At 47.2% G+C, this 24756-nt stretch overlaps 1 protein-coding gene and 2 long non-coding RNA genes across 6 annotated transcripts in view; 1 reads left to right on the top strand and 2 right to left on the bottom strand.

The window, feature by feature from the left end:
* LOC135240107 (gelsolin-like) overlaps positions 1-24739 on the top strand; it is a 31919-nt gene extending 7180 nt beyond the window's left edge. The window contains exons 2-17 of one of the 4 annotated variants that reach the window (XM_064309386.1): positions 5529-5722; positions 6140-6294; positions 6548-6709; positions 7220-7252; positions 7630-7743; positions 8952-9041; positions 9573-9705; positions 9923-10227; positions 10727-10860; positions 11422-11512; positions 17221-17391; positions 17910-18084; positions 19167-19288; positions 20389-20466; positions 21733-21793; positions 22484-24739. In XM_064309386.1, coding sequence (XP_064165456.1) covers positions 5530-5722; positions 6140-6294; positions 6548-6709; positions 7220-7252; positions 7630-7743; positions 8952-9041; positions 9573-9705; positions 9923-10227; positions 10727-10860; positions 11422-11512; positions 17221-17391; positions 17910-18084; positions 19167-19288; positions 20389-20466; positions 21733-21793; positions 22484-22653 — 2187 coding nt within the window. In that variant the 5' untranslated portion in view covers position 5529 and the 3' untranslated portion in view covers positions 22654-24739. Of the gene's footprint in view, positions 1-5528; positions 5723-6139; positions 6295-6547; positions 6710-7219; positions 7253-7629; positions 7744-8128; positions 8198-8262; positions 8300-8951; positions 9042-9572; positions 9706-9922; positions 10228-10726; positions 10861-11421; positions 11513-13010; positions 13038-17220; positions 17392-17909; positions 18085-19166; positions 19289-20388; positions 20467-21732; positions 21794-22483 lie in introns of those variants that run through there. The other 3 variants (XM_064309383.1, XM_064309385.1, XM_064309384.1) reach the window with 3 other exon arrangements.
* Positions 2101-5532, bottom strand: LOC135240112 (uncharacterized). Its single transcript, XR_010325597.1, has 2 exons — positions 3802-5532; positions 2101-3693 (listed from the first exon to the last, which is right to left on the bottom strand). It is a non-coding gene; the product is annotated as an uncharacterized LOC135240112 (long non-coding RNA).
* On the bottom strand, positions 19282-22498 carry LOC135240111 (uncharacterized). The gene is made up of 4 exons (XR_010325596.1): positions 22403-22498; positions 21601-21808; positions 21216-21311; positions 19282-19381 (listed from the first exon to the last, which is right to left on the bottom strand). It is a non-coding gene; the product is annotated as an uncharacterized LOC135240111 (long non-coding RNA).
* Positions 24740-24756: the final 17 nt, after the last annotated feature.

Genomic DNA, 24756 nt, shown 5'->3' with positions numbered 1-24756 from the left:
CCCAGCATGCATTTCAGGTGACAACTCCTCCGATAAAACAGCGCTGGAGGCTAGACTGGTCTGAATTCCTGCAGGACGTGGCTGTTTGTGTGCGTGTGTGTTTATATATGTGTCTGTGTGTGTGTGTGTGTGTACTGGTTGCATGTGCTAGTCTGATTCCTGGTCCGTGTAGTTTATAGTAATGCAACATCTGGGAAAGCATTTTGCCACAAATCAATTGGTTCTGTGCCCCCCACATATCCAATGACTCGGGCTGGGGGGGGGGGGGTCGGGTGAGCCTGTCCCAGACTGAGTGAGCGCAGCTGGGGTTCAGTATGGGGGGTGGGGGGGTCTCTGTGGAACATCCTGGTGAAATTGAGTCACTCTTGTGGTGGGTGGGGGGGGTTGGCTAGGGGCTGGAGGAGGGGGTGGCGTGATCTGGGCCAATCACAGGGATTATGAAACAGTACCATATTTTCCAGTCTGCCAATGAGACAATTTGCTGAAGTCATGTGACCTGTAGACTATTTATACCCCTGCCTGCTGTCTACAGGGCAAGCAGCCTGCATTCAGTGCTGAGGGTCTGTTTACAGTTTCTTTAAAAAAACACACAAAATAACCTTAAATATGGACATCTGAAATAAAAAAGGCAAGATTATTCTGCTGGTTCATGTTTCCATAGAAACGCATCCCTGCTGTTCTCACATCTTCCCTACAGGAAGTCTATAAATGTCCTCATTCGTCATCGTCAGTGATTTCAGTCATTTAAAAAAAACAAAAAAAAACAGTATGTAATTAGGCTGAAGTTCAATTTGAATTCAGTTTTAATGCAACGAATGATCAAAAGTGCAACATACTCAGCGCACATGAAACAAAGCTTTCCCAAAATAATAAATACATAAAAATAAATCTTTGATATTGTCATATTTCATCATTGCGAAACTTCTTCAAAAGCACGAACTGCGTGGATATTTTGCAATACGATGTAGGACTGGACCGCCTGCACAGACATCCAGTGGTGAACCACTTCCTGTTCCTGTTTTGCCTGTTGGAGCCCCGTTGTTTTACACAGGGCTTAGATTGGGCACAACATGGGCTGCGTGTGGACAGGTGTAGTTCCGTGCTCCACGTTGGCGGTGAATGGAGGTGCGCTGGGCGTCTCTGCTACCTGTCCTTTCACCGCTACGCAGCTAACCGTGTCGGGTTGTTGTGAAATATCTGACAGCTAGAAGAGCCACAGCGGTTTCCTGTTGCTACGGTGATGATATTTGTCATGTAGGCGCCTCTGGCTGGTGTTTGAAGTGTGCAGTTCTGGGGAGGAACAGCGTCTTCTCTATCAGGGTACGCGGGAGTGCGGGATTTCGGATATGCATATGAAGTGGGGGTTGGGGGGGGGGGGTGGCGATTTGGGGTGGTCCCATAATTGGTCTGCAAATCCATGTTAAGGTCAGTCACCTGGACTTGAGTGACAGCCGCTGTTCTTCTTCTCTCTCTCTCTCTCTCTCTCTCTGTGTGCCCGGGTGTGCCGTTGCCACAGGACGTGCCCGTGTGTGGGCGGGAGACGTGTCATTACTGAGGACTGCTGCACCACTGACCTTACCTTACTCACTGCACCGTCTGTGATTAGGGACTGGATAGGTGCACTCTGCGTTTGGACTTTAGTTTGTGCTTATGGTGACATCACACGGGCGTGGGCCCACGCCTTTCCAGTCATAAATCACACGTTAAATCCTGTTTCAGAAGGTTAATGTTTAAGCCAGTCTGTTTGAGTGCTGTAGCACATACAGGATTTATGTATTAAGGAGGGGGGGGGCAGTGTGGGTAGAAGTGATAAAACAAAATGATAGTTATGAAAGCCAAAATTTCTGCGTAGGATCAGATCAGTCCATCATAAGCATTAGCACTGTTGTATATGTTACTGTACAAACATAAAGGTCACCAGTGAGAAAACACAAATATACAAACCCAGGGTGAAAGATATGGAAACTTCTGAGCCAATATCAGGACCATTATTTGGTAAGCCATTTTGGCTCATGCTGATACCATCTTTCACATTATAGCGACAAATGCAAACTGCAACGAAGGTTCCACATTCATGGAAAAAGTAGATCAGCACAGGCATTCAGTTCAAACGGGAAAATGTAATAAATTTTATTTTTATTAAAAAATTTCAACATTCTTGCTTTGTTACTAAGCAGAGAGCATGAGTCGAGTACTACTGAATCTTTAGTTCTTGTTTGGCCGGTAAAAAAAAAGAGATATTAAATTATAAAAAGTTCACATGACTATTAGATTAGGCTACTTTTTGTGGATGACATTTTCAATTAATCTACAACATCAGCGGGGCACCAAACGAAAAGTTTGTTTTAAGCCATTATCACTCAATACTAATATGACTCAGATATTATTGCGAGTGGGTCATTATTACATTACATTACAGGCATTTGGCAGACGCTCTTATCCAGAGCGACGTACAACAAAGTGTATACCCATAACCAGGAACAGTGTCGAAAAACCCTAGAGAGAAGTACCGTTCCAAGTGCAGGGAACAACCGCATAGTTCAACTTGGACCCTGTAGGTTAAACTGATTAACACTAACACAAACAAGAACAGCAACAATGCAGTCTATGCAAAAATACAAGCAGAAGTTAAGACGAGTGCATTAACTAAGTCAACAGCTACCTAGGTACAACCCTAAACTTACAGTCAATTTAGAGATTACAGGGGGGTAGGGAGGGATGGGGAAGGGTGCAGCCTGATTATGATACTGTGATAAACCAATGCAGAGCAGAAAGATCGTTATAGAAAGTAGGATTGCACTTTTACTGAAATGCAGATAGGGCAAGCGGATGTATAACTTTTGCCCTCAGTGATCTGATACATGAAGACTGGCAAAGATAACGTATAGGCGAGCCGTTCATTTCTTGCTACGGTATTCATAGGGGAACTTACATTTGACATATCCGTTTTGAACACAGTAGGAAAAGATAACAAGATAACTTTACTAAAGTACAGCCTGGTTTCTTGTTTGTGGCCTTTCAGAGGAGAGTTTACATTTCTGTACTCCCCTGAATGTTTGGAGAGGCCAAGAACCACCATTGGACACTCCAAATTCCCCCCAAGAAGGGGTGAAACACAATTTCAGGCATCTGTACCATGAGGTCAGTATAACTAGGGAATTGGAAGCAGAATAAATTGAGCATGCACAATGTAGTTTAAGACACGACTCATTTGTTAGCTACTCATTAACTGTGTGTGTTTTATGTCTTCTTGGTGTGCATTGTTTTGCGACCAAAACAATGGCGTAGGCGTTGGAGAAATCACAAAGCAAAATAAAAACCATTTTGGAGAGTTATATTCGGAATATATGTTTTAAAAGGCACAGCGGCCTTGTGCCAACACTGGAGACAGTGGCTGAGAAAAAAAATAAAAGAAACTTGGGACTGCTTGCTTTGTAAAACCACCTCCCCCCGAGGACTGGGATCACAAGGGGATCCTGTTCTGTGTTGGGTGTCCATTAACAAGAACAACAACAACAAAAACATACGACGCCAGATGCTGAAGTGAAAGATTCACTTTAGAAACAGTAACGGAGTCCTAACCTCATTCTGCCTGGGGGAAACATGCACGCGGAACATCGGCCTGTTCCGGAATGCTCTTTCACTCCAATTTGGAATGGTGTTCAGCGTTCGGAACTTGGAACTGGCTTCATCCTGGAACGCATCAGTGTAGCAATCTGGACGCTGGACCGTCACACTAATTGTGTAAGGATTTGAAAGACAAAAAAAAAAATAGCGTGGGGAAAAGTACTCGTTTCTTACCAGATGTTTCTCTCGCAGATGCAGGGGGTTGTGTTTGTCTGCTGTTTGTTTGTTCGTGTTTCGTTTGGCACAGGAAGCTCCGCATACTGAACGTGTCAGAAACCGCTCCTGCAAAACGGAAATGAAGTGCGGGTTACATCTTCAGTTCAGCCGCAGCCTAGAAAGCAGAGCACAAATTTTACTCAGGGACTTTCCCTTTGACACCCGCAGTCCGCACGATGCAGCGTCGGTGCGTTTAGCATAACCTGACACCAGGACAGACAGTTGAAGAGAGGGAATTAAGAATGAATTCTCTTGTTTCAACTTCCTCATTTATTTGACAGTTTTTTAAGCCTACACAGCAAGGAGTTATGTGTCTGTGTATGCGTGCGTGTGTGTGTGTGTGTGTGTGCCTGTGCGTGTACGTGCATGTGTGTGTGTGTGTGCCTGTGCGTGTACGTGCATGTGTGTGTGTGAGTGTGTGTGTGCATGTGTGTGTGTGTGTGTACGTACGTGCATGTGTGTGTGTGAGTGTGTACGTACATGTATGAGGCAAGCTGTGCTCGGACACAGCCCGTTACTCACATCTTAGAAATGCCACATACGTCCTGAAGTGGCTGATAATCTGAGTACCGCACGGCTGCCTCTTCAGATGCACTTAATGCAGCGCCTCAGAGTCCTGGGGTCTGAAGAGTGTGTGTGCGTGTGTGAGTCCGTGTGTGTGTGTGTGTGTGCGTGTGTGTGTGTGTGTGTGTATTGTGTGTGTGTGTGTGTGTGTGTATGTGTGTGTTGTGTGTGTGTGTGTGTGTGTGTGTGTTTGCGTGTGTGGGTGTGTGTATATGTGTGTGTGTGTGTTTGCATGTGTGAGTCCGTGTGTGTGAGTATATGTGTGTGTGTGTGTGTGTGTGTGTGTACTTGGAAAAAACACTCCATAGAGGGGAACAACTGTGCCATGGGTCCGTTGGAGTCCCACTCCACCCGAAAAACAGCCTCGGCTCAGTGCAGCTGTGGGGGGGGCGGCAGCTGCAGCCATCCCATTCCTGTTTCAGGACGGTGCCCCTGTGTGCAGGGGCGGAAACCCCGGACCGGCTGGGCCGGGACCTTTGGAACAGAGAGCGCAAATAACTGAAATCTCAGGGATTCAGAATGGAGCAAATAACTCACATCTCAGGGATTCAGAATGGAGCAAATAACTCACATCTCAGGGATTCAGAACGGAGAGCACAAATAACTCACATCTCAGGGATTCAGAAGGAAGAGCACAAATAACTCACATCTCAGGGATTCAGAATGGAGCAAATAACTCACATCTCAGCGATTCAGAATGGAGCAAATAACTCACATCTCAGCGATTCAGAATGGAGCAAATAACTCAAATCTCAGGGATTCAGAATGGAGCAAATAACTCACATCTCAGGGATTCAGAACGGAGAGCACAAATAACTCACATCTCAGGGATTCAGAAGGAAGAGCACAAATAACTCACATCTCAGGACTTCTGGCTGACACATTCCTGTGGGTAGGAGAACTCCCATTTAACCACTAACAACAGACAAGAATGAATCTGTGTAGGAACTGATGCAGGATACTTTTCAATGCAGATCAATATTTTGTTTTTTTAAACCATTTTACCGTAAACTCAGGTGCCAGTTTACAGTAGATTTGTCACAACGGGTCTCTCAGGGGGGGATGCCTGGCACGGGACGGCGTCCCAGTTTGACCCGCTGTGTCGCCCCATTTCCGCGCAGCATGGTGTACCACCCGGAGTTCGAGAGGGCGGGGCAGCAGCCGGGCCTCCAGGTGTGGAGGATCGAGAAGATGGACCTGGTCGCCGTGCCGACCAACCTGTACGGGGGGTTCTACACGGGCGACGCCTACCTCATCCTCAACACCATCAAGCAGCGCTCCGGAAACCTGCAGTATGACCTGCACTTCTGGCTGGGTAAGGAACCGGCGGGGGGGGGGGGGGGGGGCAGGCCTACCTCTGTCTTTCAGCCCTGCATGCTTTCCCAGCCAATGGGAAAATTTAACCAGTTCTAAGAAAATCAAAAGGAAAAATAAAAATCTAAAAGCTTGACTATATCCAGCAAACATCAAATTTTAATGAGGAAGGAGTCAGGAAGATGTCAAATGTTAAACGTGAGGTACAGTCCTGATCGACCTCAAAAGTGCAGCCCTTATTCTGCTGTAACTTTCTACACTCTACTTTTTGGCATTTTTGTACAGACCTTTCTGCTCAACAGAAAGAACTGAAACTCTTTCACTGAGTTTACAATGAAATTTTAAACCGTCAGTGTTTAGAACCCTTTTTGTACGCCTGGATTAACCGCATGACCGCTTACGTTCTTTTGTTCTGCAGGTGATTTCTGTACGCAGGACGAGAGCGGGGCGGCGGCCATCTTCACTGTCCAGATGGACGACTACCTGGGCGGCAAACCCATCCAGTACCGCGAGGTCCAGGGACACGAGTCCAAATCCTTCCTGGGCTACTTCAAATCTGGGATCAAGTACATGGTGGGTTGGAAGTCTGGACCGTGATCAGCTGGTACACTTCGACTGTTTTCCAAAATTAAGTGTGTGATATTATAAGGTCACGACAGAATCCATGGCAGAACGGTAGCCAATAGCGTTGGTGGGGCTATTGAGTGAAAAGTAGTGATTGGCAGTGGTTGGTGACTGGGGTGAGGGAATACATGTGGGTGGGGTGAGGGAATACATGTGCTTATGTGATTTAAAAAAAAAAAGTTTTCTTACCCTTTGTTTGCAGCAAGGGGGTGTGGCTTCAGGATTCAAGCACGTGGTCACCAACGAGGTCATCATGCAGCGCGTGCTGCAGGTGAAAGGTCGCCGTGTCGTCAGGGCGACGGAGGTGCCGGTCACCTGGGACAGCTTCAATCAGGGAGACTGCTTCATCCTGGACCTCGGAAATGTGAGTCACATGACGCAGGCTCCTTATTGGTCAGCTAGGGATTCGGTTGATTGGAGGTGCAGAGGCATTGCTTTGGGTTTAGGGGAAATCGGTGATGCCATTGTTGTATATATGCTGTCCTCCTTACAATATGGGATTTCGAGGCTTTAATTCGTAATTGGGGGATGTACCATGTGCTGTCAATCGCAAGCTTGTTTTTGAGCCAAACAAAAGGCTTCTTGCTCACAGTAACACCGTATGATTGGTTCTTTGATGACACCTGACAGCTCCCACATAAATAGTTTACATACCAATGCAAGTCCTCATATCATGGCTTCTTAAGCAGAGACTCACCAATTTTTAATTAAAACTGTCAATGAAAAACAGGAAGCTTGTACATCAAAAGAATTCTGTATTATTTAAGCTAGTACTACTGCAGGAATCCATCCACCGATCCCACATCACAAACATACTTTTCTGTTGTCTAACTGACCCCTCTGTTGTCTGCCCCCCCCCCCCCCCTCCCCACAGGAGATCTACCAGTGGTGCGGCTCAGGAGCAAACGCTGGATGACGAGGAGAGAAGAGCGGAGGCCCGCTGTAGTGTGCGATGAGGGGGTGGAGAGAGAGAAGATGCTGGAGGTCAGTTCTGTATGTGTGTGATGAGGGGGTGGAGAGAGAGAAGATGCTGGAGGTCAGTTCTGTATGTGTGCGATGAGGGGGTGGAGAGAGAGAAGATGCTGGAGGTCAGTTCTGTATGTGTGCGATGAGGGGGTGGAGAGAGAGAAGATGCTGGAGGTCAGTTCTGTATGTGTGGGATGAGGGGGTGGAGAGAGAGAAGATGCTGGAGGTCAGTTCTGTATGTGTGGGATGAGGGGGTGGAGAGAGAGAAGATGCTGGAGGTCAGTTCTGTATGTGTGGGATGAGGGGGTGGAGAGAGAGAAGATGCTGGAGGTCAGTTCTGTATGTGTGGATGAGGGGGTGAGAGAGAGAAGATGCTGGAGGTCAGTTCTGTATGTGTGCGATGAGGGGGTGGAGAGAGAGAAGATGCTGGAGGTCAGTTCTGTATGTGTGCGATGAGGGGGTGGAGAGAGAGAAGATGCTGGAGGTCAGTTCTGTATGTGTGGGATGAGGGGGTGGAGAGAGAGAAGATGCTGGAGGTCAGTTCTGTATGTGTGCGATGAGGGGGTGGAGAGAGAGAAGATGCTGGAGGTCAGTTCTGTATGTGTGATGAGGGGGTGGAGAGAGAGAAGATGCTGGAGGTCAGTTCTGTATGTGTGTGATGAGGGGGTGGAGAGAGAGGTCAGTTCTGTATGTGTGCGATGAGGGGGTGGAGAGAGAGAAGATGCTGGAGGTCAGTTCTGTATGTGTGCGATGAGGGGGTGGAGAGAGAGAAGATGCTGGAGGTCAGTTCTGTATGTGTGGGATGAAGGGGTGGAGAGAGAGAAGATGCTGGAGGTCAGTTCTGTATGTGTGCGATGAGGGGGTGGAGAGAGAGAAGATGCTGGAGGTCAGTTCTGTATGTGTGGATGAAGGGGTGGAGAGAGAGAAGATGCTGGAGGTCAGTTCTGTATGTGTGGATGAGGGGGTGGAGAGAGAGAAGATGCTGGAGGTCAGTTCTGTATGTGTGTGATGAGGGGGTGGAGAGAGAGAAATGCTGAGGCAGTCGAGTTTCCTGGCCAGGAGTCTTCGAGGTGAAAAAGACTGGGCTCTCCAAACAGCTCCACGGAGCAATTAATGACCCCCCCCAGAGGCGCATGTGTACCCCCCAGAGGCGCATGCTGTGAGGTGCAGTCGCGGCTGCGGCCACTGCGCTGGAGCGCTCGGCGATGCGCAGGCAGACGCAGGCAGACTGCGCTGGAGCGCTCGGCCAAAGCGCAGGCAGACTGCAGGCACTGGACCGTGGAGGCGGAGCCCCTGTAGTATAATGAGCCGGGGCCCTGTGGTCTACAACGGTCTCCTGGCAACAGCCTGGCCAAGTCTTTGTTGTTGCACAGGAGCGCCAGCCCCAGTCAACACTGAGAGTCAAAATCAGATTTTGGAGCCAGTGCCAAGGGCTGGATCTCCCCCAACTAATTTGCATATTTTTGCATATATTTTGGAATATGTAAATATTGAAGGATAGCGCTGTTTTCCATTTGCAGTAATCTATCAGTGTTGAGGCCAGAGCCGGGTGTGTAAAGTTACTCACGCTCGTTAGCGCCCGTTTATTAGCGCGTTCTGTCCTCGTTAGTGTCTGAACATCCGCTCCGCTCCCCCCTCAGCTGCTGGGACCAAAGCCCGATCTGCCCGAGGGGGCATCCGACGACATCAAAGCCGACGCCTCCAACAGGAAGATGGCTAAACTATACAAGGTATGATGTCAGAGGTCGGAGGTGAACCAAGAGCCCAGGGTGGATTCCATCACACAGGCATAGTACAAAGGACAGCGAAACAGAGACTTTATCTTTAAACTTTTCTAAGCTTTCCCTTGTTCAATAATTTTAGTCCATTTAGAGCCTTTTCCCTCCATTTTATCTTTTCCCTCCCAACACTGGGGTTGGCAAGGGGTGCCAACCACACTCGCCTGCACACCATTTCCCACAATGCACTGCAGGGTGTGACTAAGACCCTTTACAGAAACAAAGGAAATTAGGAAAACAGGAAAACAGGGAAAGACCAGGCCTGAACCCCCTAAAGTACCAGCAAGCTGGTTAAAAATGTCCCCAGTGGGAAGAAAAACAAAAGAGACAGTACTACAGGAGAGCACTAGCGTCAGATGTGAGGTTTATTCATTAGATATCTATTAGGGTCTCTGGGTTTCCATCTGTGTGAATGTACCTGAGCTTCCTGTGTTCTCTGCTCCTGACTTTCCTCCTCTTCCTCCTCCTCCTCCTCCTCCTCAGGTGTCCAACGCCAGTGGAGAGATGGCCATCGCCCTGGTGGCAGCGGAGAACCCTTTCTCCCAGAGTGCACTGGAGTCCAGCGACTGCTTCATCCTGGACCATGGCTCCGATGGCAAGATCTTCGTCTGGAAAGGTCAGCAGGAGAACAAACAAAAAAACGGTTAAAAATTCAACAAAAAGAATAAAATCTTTGTCACTTGTGCCCATGCATAAAAACTGAACCATACACATCCTGTCTGTCAGGGGCTACCCAGTGAGCACGTTTTAGGCGACATTTCCTGTTGTTCTCCCATTTCGCATAATCTCTTAAGATGACTACTTCCTACTTCCTGTTTCCCGTTTCCTGGCAGGCAAGGAGGCCAACATGGAGGAGAGGAAGGCGGCGTTGAAGGCGGGCGAGGACTTCATAAAGAAGATGGGCTATCCCAAACACACGCTGGTGCAGGTCCTGCCCGAGATGGGCGAGACCCCGCTCTTCAAGCAGTTCTTCAAGAACTGGCGGGACATGGACCAGACGGAGGGCCTGGGCGTGGCCTACGTGTCCAACAGCATCGCCAAGATCGAGAAGGTGCCGTTCGACGCCGCCACCCTGCACGACTCGCCCGCCATGGCCGCCCAGCACGGGATGGTGGACGACGGGAACGGCAAGAAGCAGGTGAGGGAGGGGGGGGGAACGTGCTGGGGCCACCAGGGGGCGCTCTGTCCTCCCAGACTCCTATTCAGTCTCCAGGATAAATAAAACAGCTGCACTCTATGGGCCAGTTTCACAGACACGGGTTAAATCTAGTCCTAGACCAGACTACATTCTAGTTTGAATGGAGATTCTCCATATAAACCTCAGTTCAGTCCAGGACCAAACTTAATCTGAGTCTGTGAAACCAGCCCTAAATCTTCCTGTGATGAATCCGGTTCTTTTCCTTTCTTTCTGGATGCCGTATCAAGGCTATTCACCTTATATGATGCCGTATCGAGGCTATTCACCTTATATGACCATATAAGGTAAAGCCGGTGATGTAATCGCTGTGTGAACGAAAGAGGAAGTCTGCCATCATGGGGAAAGCCCGGGAGGAAAGGTTTCCCCCGGCCGACGGCGGAAGGACACGGAGTCCCTCTCTCAGTTTGGACGCTCACCAGCGCGCGCCTGTCCCCCGCAGATCTGGCGCATCGAGGGGGCGGACAAGGTGCCCGTGGACCCCTCCACCTACGGGCAGTTCTACGGGGGCGACAGCTACATCATCCTCTACAGCTACCGTCACGGCGGCCGCCAGGGACACGTCATCTACATGTGGTAAGGGGCGACGCCCAGGCCTGCATCCGGGGGTCAGTCAGGGCTCAAAGGCTGTGTCCGTTTTAGTTTACGACACACGCCCTACTCACGCGGCCAAAACCGGGCTGCGTTTTTGAAGCTCACTTCCTGGTCTTGTTGAGAGACGTTGCTCACTAGCGCCAGTGCGTTTCCACCAGAAAAAGTAGTCACAATATGTGTTTCTTCTTCATCTAGTGTCTTCCCATATGCCGATTTGTTCAGTTATTGTGCTATTTGGACAAGCTGGTAATATTTTGTGGGATGAATCAGGGACAGTTTGCATCACTACCGAGTCACAGTATCTCACGTGCTTAGTGGAGGACTGGACTTCATGTCCCTTCTGCACAGCCTCTGACTCCAATTTGAACGACATGGCGGCGCTCACAAACTACACTTCCCAGGCTTCAAAACCCTTTTCAAGAAGCCCATGCAGAGTCAACGGGGGACGTCACAGTGACCTTGTCCATATTTTCCTGCAGTCTATGGCCCTACTGCTTCCGATTAGGAAAATGCCCCCCTTCTAAACTTTCTTACCTCTCGCAGGCAAGGAGCGAACTCGAGCCAGGATGAGATCGGGGCGTGCGCTATTCTGGCTGCTCAGCTGGACGAGGAGCTCGGCGGGGGGCCGGTGCAGGTAACGTTACGAATGTGGGGGGGTGGGCCAAGGGTACAAAAGGACCACATCTCTGTTCCTTCCTTTATCACGTGTTATTTTTGATCCATCTCTGCAGCGTGATCTCATGGACAAAAGCTCACTGTACTAAAACGTTACAAGCCCTCCTGCAGTTGTCACTGTCACGCAAGAATGCCATCGTATTTGAGCCTTAGTTTTATCTATCTATTTTTGAATCAGTTTTATTAGCGTTAAACTGCTGTGAACCAATCCGTCCAAGGGCAGCAAATACACCATTACCTCACCGCTTTCTGGTTTTAACCCTTTAATATATGAGATCACAAACATGTGATTAGAATGTTCTTAACTGAACATTCTAACTAACGCTGATGTCACAATCACTGCTGGTGACTGAGAGCAGTGGAGCTCTAGAACACTGGCTTTGAATTTGAAGAAAAACTTTCCAAAAAACCCGCTCTTTGAAGGGTTAAAGCAGCCAGGCAGCAGCTCTGTTTAATGTTTTTTTTTGCTGGCTGGTAACCTCTCCTCTGCTGGGACGCCGGCCATCACGTCTCTTCATCCACCCACTCTGCCGCCATCCATGGCTCTCCTGACTTCCTGTTCTGCCCCCGGGTTCTGAAACCAAAGTTAAGGCGGGCTGTGACATATCCACCCGCCAGAACTAAGCAGTCCTATTTGTTTAGAGACTTATTAGATCAGGAGTTCCCAGACTGGGATCCAGTGACCCAATGTGGCTCTGTGAATGAGTTCCACCGCAAATGTAACAATATGTTGTAAAGGTTTTTGTTAAAGGGTTTTGTTAATAGTGAAGGAAGCACTGGAGTGCTGCTTTGTATTGGAGTTATAATGGGTTCTTTCAAAATGCCAGAAAGAAGTACTGGGCGCTCTTATTTTGAAAGCCATAAGCCCTTTATTTGACATGGCTGTCAAAATGGCGGAAAATGAGCGCCTGCATGTGTTACTGCAGTATGTAGGCCTTCATCACCCTGACAAAGGGAGTACCAGAGAATCATTTTCTTTCTGATTTTTTCATTTAAATGTTCCCATAATTTACCAATTATATATGTTAGATGTGCGGTCAGCACATTGGTGGTAATACTCTGTTAACTGTAAGATTTTAAGATTGAATATAATAACAGCAATAACTAGCCTTATTATTTTAGATTTTAATTAACATGGTAAACCACTGCAGTGGATCGTGGATAATGAATTAAAGGGTCAATCCAGGTTTAGATAAGTTCTGGCGGGGTGCCAATAAGTGGATTTGTCACAGTCTGTCCCCAAAACTATTTTAATAACCCTGCTCTGCCCCCCTTCCCCCCTCCAGTACTGTTTTAATACCCCCGCTCTGTCCCCCCCAGGACTGTTTTAATACCCCCGCTCTGTGCCCCCCAGGACTGTTTTAATACCCCCGCTCTGTCCCCCCCAGGACTGTTTTAATACCCCCGCTCTGTCCCCCCCAGGACTGTTTTAATACCCCCCCGCTCTGTCCCTGCAGGTTGTGGGTAGTCCGATCACCACACAGGTACCTCTCTCTGTGCTCCAGACCTGCATGTGTTTGAACACAGCTGTGGCATGTGTGCACATCCTGTAGTTTTCACCTCCCAACCACTAGGGGCAGTGTGCTGTACGAAGGCGTACGTAACTCTTCCTGGCTTTGGGTTATCTGCCCACCTCCCCAAAAGATCAGGAGAGATAGATACGGCGTCTGAGATTGATGGATACATCCCAGCTAACACGAAATGTTCTGGCAATGTTGCTGGAATGGTTTGTCAGTGCTGTAACACTGCCACAACATGGCAGCAACATTGGGAGAACGTTTTGTGTTAGCTGGGTGTTTTGCGTGTGAGAGACTGTCCGGCGATGGCGTCCGTCGGTCCGATAAGGCGACCATAAGGCACAGGATCAGAGATACTCACATGCTCCTGACTGGCTGAGCGGTGGCTGTTAGACAAACAGGACATTCCACAAAAACTGTTTATGATAGGGTTCCGTCCCCTTTTCCCTAATTTGTCCCCCGGAAGTACGCCGTTGGCCCTAACAGCAGTTTTGTTTTTACTTTTTTGCTGACAGTTTATATAGTGAGTTACGCGGGCGTGAATTAAACTTTTTTTAAGAGAAAGTTTTCCATGTTTAAAGACCTAATTTACCTGTGCCATTACGGTCTCCTATTAATCCACATGCGTCCTACAAACATACAATCTTATTAAGAACGAAAACGATTAATACAAAGTCCATACTCTTACAATCTTATTGCCACTGTAGCTACCGTGTGGTTAATTCTCAATTAAATAATGTAGACTGTTCAAGCGACCAGCAAACTACACAGTCATGCACTGTAGTCCAAATCACAACGGATTTACAGCTCAGATCCCAAACAATACACAATCGTCAACTTCACCACGATTGAACACGATGCCCAGATGAAAACTAGGACATGCAAGTGTAATAACGCGACATAAAGCAACTTCCCACAATATTAATGCGTTAGGCTAATCCGTTATCACCAATCAAGGCTAAAAACACACGCCAAGTCTAAAGAGACACTATGTCCTTGCAAAAGCTAACTAGCAAGCCAGTATCATTAGCCAAGTCAATGGGTACGTTTACATGCACACTGATACTTTGATAGTGGCAAGCAATACTCTGATTATTGAAACGGTCATGTAAACTGATTATCTTTATCGGTGTAGGGTCATAATTGGCGTATTTTTTACCAATCTTTTGATTTTTTTGGTGCACGTAGACATCTTACTTCAAGTTTCTTTCTGCTTTTTGAAACTGCGCATGTCAGGCGGAAGTTGAATATCCCAGATGAAAACAAGTATGGCTGCTGCGTCCGTTGAGCATATGCCAATTATGGAAAGAATCATGTAAATGCGGCTGTTGGAGTGATCTCATTACATGTTAAATACTGGCATGAACTGATTACTCCCAATAATCGGGGAATTGGTGTGCATGTAAACATAGCCAATGTAGTAAGAGTTACGTGATCCACCCGGATCAGTATCAAAACACTCGCAAAAGCCAAAGGTTATTTATATGAGTCCCATCAGCAATTAACAACTTCCAGCATCCAAACTGGGAAACAGGTGACCTCACCCCAAAGGAAGCTTTCCTCTGGCCCACACCAGCCCAGTCTTCTGGCCATTTCCCGGTTTTTCAGTTGAGTTTTTCTCAATTTGTCCCATATTCATTCTGTTTTTTATTAAATGTAAAAATATAAACAAAGAACATACATGGACGTGCACTTCCAGAATGGGTTTTAAAACTCAGAGGAAAAAACTTACCTGTCTCTGAAACTATCCAGCGCCAAATAAAACGCTCACGCCGCAACATGGTCAGGCTGTTCCTCGATCTGACTCCCACTCAAATGGGTTGGCACTGCTTCAACAGTATAAATGAATCATTTTGTGCCAGATCACTCATCACACGTCAGCTGATCTGGAGAGGGGAGGTCTGTCTGACCAATCAGACTGGGGCAGGATTGGGTTGCCAGATTGACAGAGCCAGGCTGAGTTGGGTCCTCACACTGTCTGTGGGTCCTCACACGGTCTGTGGGTCCTCACACTGCCTGTGGGTCCTCACAGTGTGTGTGGGTCCTCACACTGCCTGTGGGTCCTCACAGTGTGTGTGGGTCCTCACACTGCCTGTGGGTCCTCACACTGTCTGTGAAAAGCCCTGCAGAAAGTGTGTTACTCACGGGTGCCACATATCTCTGTCCCGCCGTGAGTTCAGACCTGCCGGTCTTACAATTACACCCCCCAGTTCCCCTAAACACCAGACACAGACACACACCAGCATATCCTGAAACATACCCCCTGCCCCGATACAGCAAATGATCCCTTTCGGCTACAGGCTGTTTTTTTTAAACCACTGCTGCCCTTTGCAATCACAACCCCCCCCCCCCCCATGCTCCATGCTTGAAATTTCAGCCACCCCCACAAGCCCCACACACCTGCTCCTTAGCACATGCCGTTTGGAAAGTGTGAGCACACTGTAGTAACAGGGTGTGGTTTGAGCCGCACCGGACCGTCCTGTGTGTGGCTGTGTGCTCTGGTTATATGTAAAGACTCTTGGGTTATTGGGACCATCTTTGCTTGGCCACGCCCACACGCTGAGTGTGTGACTGCACCAGCCCTGCAGTGAGCCACACTGCATTAATATCACCGTGCTCCAGGGGGCAGTGGTGAGTCAGGGAAGAGCCTCTCGGCTCCATTCACATTCACACGTCGCCCCTCATATCTTTCCTTCCATCGTCTGTGTCGTCAGTGCTCCCAGCATGCATTGTTCTGTGCCGTAGGTGTTCCATATGCTAACAAGATAACCCACTCTCACCTCCCTCCCTTTCTTTTTGCTTTTACCTCCTTTATCTCTCCGTTTTGGAAGTTCTCCCCCAGTCATATTTATTATTTTTACCAGAGCTCGTTGCTGTAACTTCCGCTATCGATCTCCTCTGACGCATATGATGTCAGCATATCGGGTTCGACTCGCGGGTGCCCGATCGACCAGCAAGGGTCGCTGGTGCTCAACGGGACATCGTCAACCCGGGCGACTGAAACCCTACTAACTACTGGTTCCGGGGTAAAGTTCCTGCGGTGGAAACGCGGCTTATATCTGATACCAGACCCCAGGGCTCATCCATACGCCAGAACTGCGCTTTAAAAGGCCCTCCCGTTCCTTCTGTTTTAAACTAGGCAGTTTCAGTTTGTAAGATGCTGCATGTAGTGATGTCTCCATTGCAGGTTTATATATGAATACTCTGTCCTCAGCCAATGTCCCTTCACGAATACTTCTAATGAACCGGCCAATCAGAGTAAATAAAAAAAAAATACATATTCATAAACAACTTAATAAAACTACATTTGAGCCTCAGAAAAGGCAGAGACAGAACATTAAGTGTTAAGAATCTGGTTGCTATTTAGAGCACTTGTGGCAATCCCTCCAAAAGATGGAACTTTGCAAGCCGGCACAAAACAAAAATATGCACAAAAATGCTGTTGTGATAAAGACACAAAACAGTCCAATGTTAACGGGCTATATCAGTTCTGCTGATCAGATAAAGTGTGCCTTATCTCTCCCCATCGCTACACACTGACGCAGTTTAGGTCCCGTAGCGATGGCGACAACAGAACATTCACTTCAAGCCAGAAGCAAGAAAGGCTGTTCTGTCCCCTCTCAGATTTGGGGAAGGGGGTGGAAATAAAAAGGGCCCTTTTGTTCGAGCTGCTGATGAGGAGCTCCTACATCCAGCAACAGGACGTCCCGTTGTCAGTCAGCCAGACGGGGAGGATTCTGGGATACTGGAATACGGAACACTTGGCTCCAACGCCGCATTCCAGCTCGTAGCCCCGCACGCTTCTGCCACCCAGTGGAGAAAAGTTGGAATAGCAGTTTTGCCTTTGGCGCAAGTTTAAACACGATTTAAACTTGACTTGAAATCACAACCGCACAATAACCGCACACTCAAGTTTCCGAGGTTTTTTTTTCTTTTTTTCTCCATTTTCACAACATCTTAGTTATCAGTTAAAGCAAAACGAGAAGGTTATGATACAGAACTGCTTCTGACTGTGTTTTTTGCGGACGGTGGAAAATGGCATCGATGATGGGTACAGTGTTGAGTGTGTTTGATTGCACGTAAGCAGAACAGCCAGGAGATGCCGTGCCGTGTGTGAGCAGGTGTGTGTGTGTGTGTGTGACTCGTCCAGGTGCGGGTGGTCCAGGGGAAGGAGCCGGCCCACCTCATGAGCCTGTTCGGCGGGCAGCCCATGGTGGTGTACCAGGGCGGGACCTCCAGGGACGGGGGCCAGTCTGCCCCCCCCGAAACGCGCCTCTTCCAGGTGCGCTCCAACTCGACGGGGTGCACGCGGGCCGTGGAGGTGAGTACCGGGACGGGACGGGACGGGACGGGACGGGACGGGTGATGGGTCTGGGCAGGGGGGACAAGTATATATAAAATAAGTCTATATAAAACGTTAGCAGCCCCAGTAAATCATAAAAAACGATGTCATCTAATATAAGCTCTTATGTCTTTGAATGGTGTATAGCAGGGGTGTGGATGCAGGTTTTTTGTTTTAGCCCAGCGCTACACCACCTGATTCTGCTAATTATCTAATCATGGTCTTCAATCAAGACCTTGATAAACAGAATAAGGTGTCCTAATGCTGGGCTGAAACAGAATCCTGCACCCACGCCGGCTCTTTTCGGATAGGACCGGACACTCCTGGTCATGATGTCACCCGCTCTGGTGGCAGTGGTGCTGTGTCTCCCTCTCCCAAAATGATCAACATTTTCTCCCTTTAATCTAATTCTGGGAAGCTGACAACAGACATTTTCAGATTTTTTCTCATAAACTGCCTTCTCATTTGAGCGCGTCTCCTGCCTTCCTCCTCCTCAGGTTGACGCCGTCGCCTCGAACCTGAACTCCAACGACGCGTTCGTCCTGGTGACGCCCGGAGGCTGCTTCCTGTGGGTGGGGCAGGGGGCCAGCGACACGGAGAAGCAGGGGGCGCAGCAGCTCTGCGGAATCCTGGGGGTGTCAGCCTCCCCCCTGGGGGAGGGCGGAGAGGCGGGTAAGGGCCCTCGCTCCGAGCTGACTCCTTCGCCTGTGTTAGAGGGAATCTGTGTTCGCCTGTGTTAGAGGGAGCCTGTGTTAGAGGGAATCTGTGTTTGAGGGAGCCTGTGTTAGAGAGTCTGTGATAGAGGGAGCCTGTGTTAGAGAGAGTCTGTGTTAGAGGGAATCTGTGTTTGTCTGTGTTCGGGGGAGCCTGTGTTAGAGGGAATCTGTGTTTGCCTGTGTTAGAGGGAGCCTGTGTTAGAGGGAATCTGTATTAGAGGGAGTCTGTGTTAGAGGGAGCCTGTGTTAGAGAGAGTCTGTGATAGAGGGAGCCTGTGTTATAGAGAGTCTGTGACAGAGGGAGCCTGTGTTAGAGGGAATCTGTGTTTGCCTGTGTTAGAGGGAGCCTGTGTTAGAGAGAGTCTGTGATAGAGGGAGCCTGTGTTAGAGAGAGTCTGTGTTAGAGGGAATCTGTGTTTGCCTGTGTTAGAGGGAATATGTGTTTGCCTGTGTTAGAGGGAGCCTGTGTTAGAGAGAGCCTGTGTTAGAGAGAGTCTGTGTTAGAGGGAATCTGTGTTTGTCTGTGTTCGGGGGAGCCTGTGTTAGAGGGAATCTGTGTTTGCCTGTGTTAGAGGGAGCCTGTGCTAGAGGGAATCTGTATTAGAGGGAGTCTGTGTTAGAGGGAGCCTGTGTTAGAGAGAGTCTGGGAGCCTGTGTTAGAGGGAATCTGTGTTAACTGATGGATGGAAAATGTGTAAGCCACCAGAGGTGGAAATTCCAGGTTCAGAATGTAAAAGTCCTCCCCAGCATTTTGTTTCAACCACCTGGATCTGCTGATTAGCACAATTCTTCAGCCGGGAGGTAGAACTAATTAGTGAAATCAGCTGGCTGAGTTCATGGGTGGAAGAAACACATGGCAGGACTTTTACTTTCTGACCCCCTGGACTGTCCACCTCTGTTAGCTGCTAACAGACTAGGACTGTGCAACACAGTCAGTGCTGGATCTGTGCAATGAATACTGTGTGTGTGTGTCTGTGTGTGTGTGTGTGTGTCTGTGCCCGTGTGCGTTCATGCTTGTGCGTGTGTGTGTTTTTGAAGATGAGTTTTGGGAGGCTCTCGGAGGGAAGGCTGAGTACCGTACCTCCAGCAGGCTGAAGGACAGAATGGAGGCCCACCCGCCCAGGCTGTTCGCCTGCTCCAACAAGACTGGCCGCTTCATCGTGAGTCCCCCCCGTCTGCCGACCAATCAAATCAAAGAGCCGGCTGTGATGACGCTCTCTGCCCAATGAGCAGTCCAGGATGCAGTGGAGAGGCTGTTTAACACAGTAGCACATGACCTGTCTAAAATGTGGCAGCACATACTGAGAATCTATAGCAGACATGTATTTAAAACAATGCAATGCAATGCAAAATATGAGAAAATAAGATCATCATAATTACACTATATGGCCATAAGTATGCTGACACCCGACATCCAACATATCATCCAAAATTATGGGTATTAATTTGGAGTTGGTCCACCCTTTGGTGCTATAATAACATCTACTCTTCTGGGAAGGCTTTATACTAGATGCTGGAGCATTGCTGCAGGGATTTGCTTCCATTCAGCCAGAAGAGCATTAGTGAGGTTGGGCACTCATTGGGTGATTAGGCCTCGTGTTGGAAGGGGTTGAGGTCAGGACTCTGTGCAGGCCACTCAAGTTCTTCCACACAAAGCCATTTGACAAAGCCATTTCTATGGGGACCTTGCTGTGTACCCAGGGACATTGTCATGCTGAAATAGGAAAGTGCCTTCCCCCAAACTGTTGGGGAAGCACAGAATCATCTGGAATGTGATTGTATGCTGTAGCGTTAAGATTTGACTTCACTGGAACTAAGGGGCCTAGCCCAAACCATGGACAACAGCCCCAGACTAAGATGTCCAAATACTTTTGGTCACACAGTGTATTAACATGGCTGTGTAAACAACACTTATATTGTATATGAAAGCAACAAGCATACACTATCATGTACAGTTAAACAAAATTTTAACCGTAGGCTATTATTTCTCTCCAGGGGGTTTCCTCACAGTGGGGGTATCAGGACCCCAGGTTGAGGACCCAAGGTTGGGGACCCTAGGTTAGGAACCCCAGGTTGGAGGCCCAAGGTTGTAGACCCCAGGGCGAGGACCTCAGGTTGGGGGCCCCAGGTTGAGGACCCCAGGTTGAGGGCCCCAGTTAGAGGACCCCAGGTTGAGGGCCCCAAGTTGTTGTCGGACCCCTGTGGTAGATTTTAGTGTCAGAAACATGACCTCACGCTGGGCATTCTCTCTCTGCGGCAGATTGAAGAGGTTCCAGGGGAGATGACCCAGGAGGATCTGGCCACTGATGATGTCATGATCCTGGACACCTGGGACCAGGTGAATTACAGGACACATTTCATCCGCCTTAAATAATAAAACACCTCTAAAATTATATTAAATTCATAAAGGGGGGGTATACTTTTTATTTAGCAAAAGACATGGGGTGATGAACAATAAAAATGGAGACACCAATGTAAGGTCACTTAATCGGATGTGGGGTCACTGCTTTCTGTGTACAGCATGGCAGGGGATCTACCAGTGTATTTCCGTATGAGAAACACGGTTATGCTTTACAGTAAGTGTCTAAATACTAGCATTATTCGGTGCTTAATTATCATGAATAAGCCATTAACCGCATGAACAGAGCATAATTAACGTTGACTAAAGAATCATTAACTCCATTTATTGATGCTTTTTTCCTGTCTGTCCGTGCTGAACATTTAGGTACAAAAACACTGACAAACCTTAACTAATCAATGACTGTCTATAATAGCTCCTATTGATTAGTTAAGGTTTGTTAAAGTCAGTTTTTATACTGTTAGTGTTCAGCATGGACAGAGGAAAATGTATTAATAAATACAGTTAATGATTATTTAATGTTAATCATGCTCTGTTCATGCAGTATTTAATGGCTTATTCGTGATAACTAAGGTATTAAATAATGTTAGTGAATAGACACTTATTGTAAAGTGTTACCACTGAACTATCCTCTCAAGAAAAGTCAGTCAGCTCACATCCAGATGATGGAAGTGAAGAATTCCATCGTAGGTGTCCATCCCGAATATCCAAAAATGATTGACACTGACCTTGCGTTCTGTAGGTTTGAGCGCACCCAAACCACGCCCAGGTCTCCACTGAACCCCCAGAACCTCTCACGCTCCTTTCTGTTTATCGTTCCCTAGCTGTAGATAACGCAGTAGACAGTTTTATACCATTTGCACTAGCATGGATAACAGGAAGTAGCTAATATGACGGAGGAAGTGAAATCATGAAAGAGAGAAGAAAAAGTAGAATATTGATTTGACTCTGTCGTGGTATTTCATTGGTGGTTTTAAATGAGGGCAAATTTCCATGGTTACCATCACCCAGCATTTAGATGAAAGTGGCTGCCTTAGAGCATATTTATATACAATAATCAAGGGACAGATTTGAATGAAATCACACATTTTAAAAGGCAGATTTTAAACTTACGAGGCCATCCTGGGGATGGAGGGGGTGAGGTTTCTGTTTTTGGGGGTGATCTGAGAGTGAAGCGGTGGCTGGTGATGGAGGGGGTGAGGTTTCTGTTTTTGGGGGTGATCTGAAGTGGTGGCTTTCCTGCAGGTCTTCGTATGGATCGGAAACGAGGCTCAGGAGGAGGAGAAGACTGAGGCGATGACGTCAGGTGAGCAGAAGCAAACTCCAAAAAAACAAAAAACAGCAAAAGATGTTTCCTTTTCCTCCATTGACCAGCGTTTCATGACACGGGGTTTGGAACCAACTTCCAAAGGCATTGAGCTATGAGATGTATATAGTACATCTTGAACACTTTAAACACTTTCATCTCCCCCCACCAAAAAATAAATAAATAAAAATATAAAAACCAAGTCACAAAAAATGACAGGGCAAGGTTGACAGTAACACTGACACTAACAATCTATTTGTATTCTGATGGGTTCAGGAGACAAATATAAGGAGAATAATTATGGCACCAGATAAATATCCAGCTTGTAATAGACGCAGAAGGGTGCTGGGATGGGTAGCGTCCTTTCAACAGGGTAACTGGGAGACAAATGATTAGGGGTTTGATTTCTGCATCACACAGGGTTAGCTAATAAGGAAGAACTAGGCAGTGTCCAGATCAGCACACATGTCTACTATTGAGTATACCAGTTGTATAGAAGTTGTATGCAACTTGCATACTCAGTAGTAGGCAAGGTTTTTTTTGTTCAAGCCCTGATCTCTATAGCTTGTAATTTGCGCTCCAGCACAGTAGATGGTGCTGTGAACTTACAAATCAGAGCGTACTCGACGGTAAAGTCCGCTGAATGGGGAAAGCAGAGCGATGATGACTGTCTTCCTCCCCTCCCGCCAGCCGTGCGCTACATCGAGACGGACCCGGCCAATCGGGACCGCAGGACCCCCATCGTGAAGCTCAAGCAGGGGTTCGAGCCGCCCACCTTCACCGGCTGGTTCCTGGGCTGGGACAACGAGTACTGGAGCAGCGACCCGCTGGAACGCGCCATGGCCGAGCTGGAGATGTGAACTCTGACCCCACCCTAAACCCTGGCCCCGCCCCCTGCCACACCCCCCCCCCCCCACCGAGCTTCTGTCACAGACTCAAAGGGGATAGCGTTTCACCCCCTCCCACCCTTCTCCAAAATATCAAGGGGCTTAAAATGCTTTTTGTTATTGTTTTTAAGCTGAGCTTTAAACAAAAAAGAAAAAAAAAGCCAAGTTTAGATTGCATTATTCATTATTCAAGAGGCTTGGTAGACTAGGCCTGTCAGGGCAGTCAAACTCCAGTCCTGGGGGGGCCACAGTTTCTACAGGTATGTGTGGCGTCCTTAGGCCTTGAGAACGAGGTGTGTGGATTATTTAGCCAATCAACATCTTAAATGAACCACTGGAGCTGAGACGCACGTAAAACCAGCAAGCATTGCGGCCCCTCACGACTGGATTTTGACACCAGTGGTTAGGACAATTCTGAAGGTCTCGTTGCGAATGAAAGACACTGTTCCTTTGTAAAGCTCATCCTCATAAATGCGTCCTGCGCGTGTGCATTAGCGAAGCAGGATTTTAGCCTTTTATACACAAACACCGTTTTAAAAGTGATCAATATTAAATCATGAAATAGATACTCATAGGTGTATTCCCGCATTTAGCGTCATAAAAATGCATTTTCTGAACTTAACGAGTAGAATCGTTGTCCAATGTCGAGCAATTATTTATTCACCGGTATAATCGACTGACTGAGTTGCGGCGTTGACAGCGAAGGTCCGTGAGTTAAGTAGTCTAGTGGTTTCTGTTAAGGTGCAAAAGTCGACATAAAGCCTGCCGCGGCTGAGAATGTAGTTTCGAATGGCTGACAGAATTATCAGCTCAGTCGAAGGTCGTCATTTTCGGTAGAATTTGCTCTTATGTTCTAACGGAAATACAGCCTTGACTGAAGACAAAGACCGAATTTGGCTCTGGTGTACGGAAACGTGCCGGCTTTTTAAAAACAGGATTTCCGGTCACGTTTGCAGGGCTTGTTACACAAATATTTTTCATTGGGACTGGGAGAGTCAAAGCAGTCGCTGCAAGACTATGGCAAGCTGTTTTAGCTTTAATTCATTTCTAGGGGATATCGCAAATTCAAATTCTAACTAGTTAGAATGCGAATCGTTGATATTAGAAATTCGATTGAAACTAGTTATAATGTGTATTTCTGATATCAGAAATTCAATTTTAACTAGTTAAAATGCATATTATTGATATTGGAAATTAAATTTTAACAAGTTAAAATGCCAATTCTTGATATCGGAAATTCTATTTAAACTAGTCAGATTTAAATCGTTTTTCTAATTCATTTCAATGGAAGTTGGAATTTGACTTAGTTAAAATTCCAATTTCCCATATCAGAAAATCAATTACTGATATCAACAATATAATTTCAACTAGTTAAAATACCTATTTCTGATATCATAAATTCAATTTTTAACTAGTTAAAATTTGAATTCTTGATATCAATAATGGAATTTTAACTAGTTGTAATTAGACTGTCCTATTTTAACTAGTTAAAATTCAATTACTGATATCAAAAATGAAAGGTCCTATTGAAATTAATGGGGAAAACGCTTGAATTATAACTAGTTACAATTGAATTTCTGATATCAAGAATTTGCATTCTAACTAGTTATAACTGTATTTGTGATATCCTCTAGAAATGAATTAAAGCTAAAAGGGCTTGCCATACAAAACCAGCTTTTTGCTCACTAGCGATAAAGGGACTGCCTATCACCTGATGCACGCTCTGGATATGCTTCAGCACCCACTGCGACCCTCACAAGTTCAAGTGGGTATGGATAACAGATGGACGGATGATAAAGGGCCTGGCTATTTTGCATCGTCCCATATTTGTGATTTGTGTGAAGTTTCCGTTTTGGCCACGTTGATGAGACCAGATAAATGTTAATACAGACACTCCATTTCGCCCGACAGCTAAAGTAGCCCACGGTCGGTCCACTGCGCTTGTGTAGCTGTGTAATGCTGTTGTGTATTTATTGGGACTGTATCTTTTGCTTACCAGTGATAATGTGGTTTTGTCACAGCTTCCTTCATAAACCAATACAAAAAACGTGGAACACCACAGTTCTGTGTTATCGT

This window comes from Anguilla rostrata, chromosome 14 (genome assembly GCF_018555375.3).
Source record: "Anguilla rostrata isolate EN2019 chromosome 14, ASM1855537v3, whole genome shotgun sequence".
Classification (NCBI taxonomy): domain Eukaryota; kingdom Metazoa; phylum Chordata; class Actinopteri; order Anguilliformes; family Anguillidae; genus Anguilla; species Anguilla rostrata.
Note: the sequence above shows the minus strand (reverse complement) of the source record. Positions and strands in the feature narration are given on the sequence as shown.